This window comes from Alligator sinensis, unplaced genomic scaffold (assembly GCF_000455745.1).
Source record: "Alligator sinensis unplaced genomic scaffold, ASM45574v1 scaffold391_1, whole genome shotgun sequence".
NCBI lineage: Eukaryota > Metazoa > Chordata > Crocodylia > Alligatoridae > Alligator > Alligator sinensis.
Window position 1 is genome coordinate 1,231,215 of NW_005841889.1, and position 6,000 is coordinate 1,237,214.

The 6,000-nt window shown below is 47.0% G+C and overlaps 1 protein-coding gene across 1 annotated transcript in view; it reads right to left on the reverse strand.

Moving 5' to 3' along the window:
- Positions 1 to 6,000, reverse strand: part of CACNA2D3 (calcium voltage-gated channel auxiliary subunit alpha2delta 3) — an 889,480-nt gene that overhangs the window by 414,546 nt on the left and 468,934 nt on the right. The window contains exon 10 of the mRNA XM_025197140.1: positions 4,432 to 4,521. Coding sequence (XP_025052925.1) covers positions 4,432 to 4,521 — 90 coding nt within the window. The remainder of the gene's footprint in view (positions 1 to 4,431; positions 4,522 to 6,000) is intronic.

Here is a 6,000-nt window from a genome sequence, read left to right on the forward strand (position 1 = left end):
CCCCCGCTGCCTTGTGGGTGACCTCATGGAAGGGGAAGGCTAGAGCACACCCTGACAGAAAAGCACTATGGGGCCAAGGCCCACAGAGTGGAGCCTGAGGCCTAAGGGGCAAAAGGTCCAGGGAGGGGCCAAGGTCCACTGAGGTGGGCCTGATGCCTAAAGAGTGTGAGTGTGTGGTCCAGTGAAGGGTCAGAGTGTGGCCCAGTGAGGGGCCAAGGCCAAGGCCCACAGAGGGACCTGAGGCCTACAGTGTGTGTGTGTGGCCCGGTGAGAGGAAGTGTGAGGGGCCTGAGGCCTGAGTGGACCAGAGGCTGAGTGTGGCCCAGTAAGCGGCCAGGGGAGTAGCAAGGAGAATATAGGATGCCATCTACGAGGCACGGGACACGGTGTAGGGATGGTTCAGAGTGGTGTTTGGCCCGAAGTACAAGGGCCACAAATGGGGCAGCCTCCTGCATTACATCTATTCATTTTACATCAAAGGCATGACAGGAGGGAACAGGGAAGACTGCCATAAATAGCGGGGGAGGCATCAATCTCTTCGGGTGCCTGGGTACCCCTCCCTGTGACACACATGCAAGGAAGGTGGGAACAGCCCTCAAGTTCAGGTTAGGACAGTAGGATCCTTTGTGAAGGTCCCTTACGAATAATCTAGTCTTTGAATTAGCGTTAGTTTGGGATTTCATACAGTATTCCATTAGAATTATCTTGCTACTAGCAAGATAGTCTTTGGATTGGTTTCTGGGGGTTACAGTGTAAAAAGAATTACAGCTGAGGCATCTGACCCCTAAAAGCTGTAATTCTACCACAGGACTTTTGGGACCTGGGCAGAAACTAAACCTACCACCTTCACCACCCTGAAGATTGAAGTCTAAAGATAGTAAGTATAGCAACACAGTCACATTCCTTGACCATCTCTAATCCAATCTATGGCACCTTCCATAATTGCCTTTGCTACTCATATCATGCTTGATAAGCCTTACCAAAGTTTCAGATTAAAGTATTTTACAATTTACACTTGCTCATCCATGTGGGGATCTTGGTATTGGTGGATCTAGGACTTTAAAAAGGGGGGTGCAGGAACAGCAATCAGCAGTACAGGGGTAGCTGCACTCCCACTCTGTTTCCCATCACCAAGGCGGACAGACCATGCTGCAGGAGGAGCAGCCAGGGACCTTTTCTTAAGTCCCAAAATAGGTAAGATTCTTCCCCACCTCACTCTTGGCACTCCCTTCCCTCCCTTCCATGCTCAGTGGTATGTCTCCTCCCTCCCCACTCCCTTTCCCCTGCCCACCACTGTCCCCAGCTGTGCTATGGGCATAGACAGCTTCACAGCTAGTCCTGCCCTGCTCCGGCCCTAATGTGTGGGTAGCTGGGCTCAGCTGTGGAAAGCAGCATTGGTGGCAGGTGGGTTCCCCCTCTCTAAGCCTGGTCCAGAGCTAGTAGGGAACACCTGGGGAAACCGAGGAGGAAGAAAGAACCCACCTGCCTGTCCTCCACCACTGTCCTGCGCTGAGCCTAGCTCCCCATGCAGCCCAGTTGGAGCAGAGCAGAAGCAGCTCTGAAGCTACTTTCTCATCCCTGGGTCAGCCAGGGACAGCAGCTGTGGTAGGTGGAGGAGGAAGGAGCAGGAAGGGAGAGGATGCATTTTGCTCAGCATGGAGGGGAGCAGGTCGTTACCTGCTTCAAGGACTTTAACAAAAAATTAGTTTCTGGCTGCTACTCCTGTGGTGTGGAGTGCTGCCACACTACTCCTGGATCCACCCCTGGAGCTTGGTATGGGAAAGCATTTGCTTTGGCTTTGTTACAGTCTGGAGAAAGCACAACATCTCAAGGGAAGTTTTGGCCTGAGTGTTGAAATGAAAAGCGATGCATTAGTTGGCATAGGCATTTTGCCATGAGTCCCTCAAGAGGTTACAGAGAAACCAGGAACATATATACTAGCTGTAAATACATGGTAATTCAATATCACTAGCATGCAATGGCTTTAAACCTAAATCATCCTCTGCAGGTTTTAATTGGTTCCATGGTAAGTAAAATGTGATATTTTACTTATCATGGAATCAATTAAAACCTTCAGAGGATGGTAATAGCATTCTAGATTCATTATGTTTCTCTCTCATATAATTTCTCTTTCCATTTTTTAATTCTTATTCTCTGTTTGTTTGATTATTCTGGCCAATTTTTAGGGAAGTGCATAGTTAATCGAATTTTTAAAAAGATTTTATATAGTATGATAACCATATATAGTATGATAGCTTATTTCACGTTTGCCAGGAATGATAAAAACGGGATTCGTATGAATTATATTACATGAAGTCATTTCTCAGTAACCATTACCTGAAGCTCACCTTGTGTGGAAAAAGAGCTTGGCCAAAGACAATGGACCTAATTTTAATTAAAATATTCCATTCCGTTCTCTAGGAGATAGTCTTTCAAAGAATGGAATATTAATTTAATATGATAGTAAGGACGGAAGACTGCACTGGGTTATCCCTATTATCATGATGCTCTTACTGTAATTACTGTCTTCCTGTACATAGACATTTTTCAGAGGAACTTTATCAAAAGCTAGCCTCAGGTTTTGGCAGATATAACAGAAATAATATTAATAATTCTGAACTGAGAAAAATGCTTCCAAATGCTCCAAGTGTTCTGTTTCTAGACAGAAAGAGAAGTTTACACAGCACTGGGAACAGAAATAAGTAACAAAAAGTCTACAGATAACTCTTTGTATAGCAATGAGCAACCATTTGTTAAATTCTAATAATACTGTATGTTATCTAAAGGCTTTTCAAATATTAGATTAATTTTTTGAAAATATAAAGAGTAAAGCTATCAGGAACATTAATCATAATAAGAGACAAATAGAATAATTTAAAGTGGAAAACTCACTTTTAACTAGTGTAATGTGAATGGGAAGCCACTTAAATCATTTTGATAATGTGTATTGATATAAAATGTCAGAGATTTGTTGCTTCCATTGGATATAGCAATTTTCAATTATTGATCTAAAGACCACATCATGAAACATTCTTTTTGATCACCCCCACCATCATCAGGGGTTTTATGTAGGAGTAAGTTGTGGTTTATTACTTTGTTATTAGAGTATGTGACGGGGGCCAACTCAGCACATCTAACTGTTGGCCCCCCCACCTGTCTAGGGCAGTCCATCCACCTTGTTCTCCTGCCACATGTTCAATGTATCTAATTAGCTGTTGTTTGTAAGTTGGGAGGCTGCCCACTGTGCTGCACACTTTACTGCCCAATGTCAAGGGCATTATACACAGCTCCAAACCTTCCCTTATACTATGTCCCAGGTCCCTTGCAAATGGCAACTATGTGGCTTCAGCTCCACAATGGACCTCACTGTCTGCCTGCCTGGCATTCAGACCCCACCTGGATCCCTCCTTCTCAGGCAGTCTACTCCGCACTCATTCTCGGCTGTCAAGCTCCCTGAACCCTTCTCCCTCTCAGCAATGGCCCCCTATGGGACCTTTGGCCACACAGGCCCTGACCTTGCCTCTAGGCCAGTTGGAACCCCAGGCACCTAGCTCTGGGTGTCTGTCGCGATGGCCGCTCTGTCCTTTTGACCATCCTGGTCCCAGCCTGAGCACTGACCAGTCAAGGGTTTCTCTGGTCAGGTTTCTGAGCAGCTAACCCATTCCCTCTTATACAAGTCTGCCTTCTCAGGCCCTCCAAACACATCTCACTCTATCTCTAGGCCATCCTATGTGCAGTGATTCAGGCCCGCCCATGAGGATCCTACTTTACGTGGCCCATGTGCAGGCCTTCAGGCCCCTCGCACGGACCCTATTCTATGCAGCCTACTGCTCACATGCCCCCTCCCCTGCCCCCTCACTGGGGCTCTCAGCCTGACAGCCCTTGGGTCTCAGGCCTGATGACATGCCTGAACCCCTCGCCTGTCCCTTCTAAACAGTAATCCACCAGGTTGTAGGGGCTAAGGCTATATAGCACCCCATACTTGCCTTTCACTAGGGAGGTACTCGTGTGGCATTTTCTGTGGACCACCCCACCACAACCTCCTGTCCTAGCAAGGTATAGTTTTAGGTCATTCCCCAGGAACAGGAACCTCCTCCATCCCCATAGTTTGTACCCTTAACCTCCAGGTGTTCTGGAAGCAGCTCCAGCTGGCAATGTTCTTTCTCTGGCTCCCTCCAACAACTGCCCATTCAGTTCTGAGGGCCTCGGTTTATACTGAGGCTGCTCAGCCCCATCTTCCAATCCAGGATCCCTCCTGCAGTCATATGACCACCTCATTAGGCTGCATTGTACCTGCCGGCAGCTCTACAGTGTGCTCAAACCTCTTAAAGTGGCAGGCACCAAAGATGCTCTGCCAGAGTAAAAAATAATGTCACCAGTTAGCATAATAAAAATTATGTAATTAAGTGCTTAAAAAAGATACAAACTTACTTCATTGAGCATGTTGAAAGCTTCATTTAAAGCTATATCCAGCATTCCGATTCCTTTTGCAAAAAGTTTGTCAAGGTGTTCTCTGAAGTGCTGAAACATCAAACAATACAGGTTGTGAGAACGAATGTCTTAAGAGACTTTGAATAGTATGTTAATACACTCAGAGATAAATGCCTGAAGATTTATGGAGTATTTTAATACCTATATATCATTGATTAAGTAGTATTAACTAAATTCAATTTAGGATAAACATGAAATGACAATTTTCTTCCTTACCATTTGTTTTACCTCATATATTTCAAAACCCAAATCCTGACACTGATGGAGAGCTATCCTTCAGCTGTCAACACAAAGGCAGCTATCTAAATAATTTTTAGGGTAAATCTGTACCATCCACTTATCATACCAGGCAGCACCACATTCAAATACTCCCAGGTTGTGTAACAACGGGGAGCTTCAATATGCTCCTAGCAGATGTTCCAAAATTTCAAGCGAACATTCCCCACCATCTATTCTCAGGTGTAACATATATTTATTAACAGTAATTTCATGGATGGAATAAAAAGCTGGTAGACTGGAGATATGCAAAGAGGCAAACTTTGTTATATTATAGTTTCAATGTTATTAGTCAAATGCAAAATAGTAGTGTTACAACCAGGGGTCCAGGTTTTCTGTTTGCCACATAAAAACACAGATTTTCTCCTTTAAAGAAGAAAAATCTGGGAAACAGCAAGTTTCCCTTTGCAGGCTGGAAGAGTTCCAGCCTGCAAGGGGCTGCTTGGGTATGGGGGGATTAGAATGCAAGGGGAAGGAGGTGCCATGTTTATGTATGCATGCACACACACATGCATGTGACAACCAGGAAGTGTGGTAGAGAGCAGCTCCTGCAGCTTCCTCCACCTAAGTATATGGGGGCGGGGGGTGGGGTCTAGACAACATGAGGAGGGGCAGGGGGGCCATAGGTCTCCTGGCCCCATTGCTGCCCCTCACTCCCACTTGCTACCCCCCACCCCCAGCTCCCCAGTGTGTGGCAAGAGTATGTAGGAAAGGAGAGGTATGGGCATAGGTGACCTATGGTGGGAGCAGGGGACACACAAATGATGTGTCAGGCAGGTAGGGGGGCCTGTGTCCCTCAGATTTCTGTACCCACACTAGGGTGCAGGGCACAGGGCTATAGCCTGGCTGGACCAGCTTTCGGTAGAAGCCGCCTCCACAGCCCAGCAAGTAGGACCTGGCATCGGAGGGAGCGCTGTGTTACCATGGCTACCAAAGTGAGGCCTGGCATCGGTGGGGGGACACAACTCTGTGCTGCTGCTGCCATGCCTCACCTTGGTGGCCCTGACAGTGCTGCACCCCTCCCATCCTGGGTTCTGCCCACCAGGCCATAGAGGTGGCTCTGGCCCAGAGCTGGTCCAGCTAGGCTGCAACCATATGCCCCACTGTGGGTACATAAATCTGGGAGGCACATGCCCTCCACAACCCCTGCCACACTGCTAGTTCCCCCTGCCCCCCACATTGTCTGTGCACTTCTCACCCCTCCCCATGTATCACCTGTGTCTACACACACCT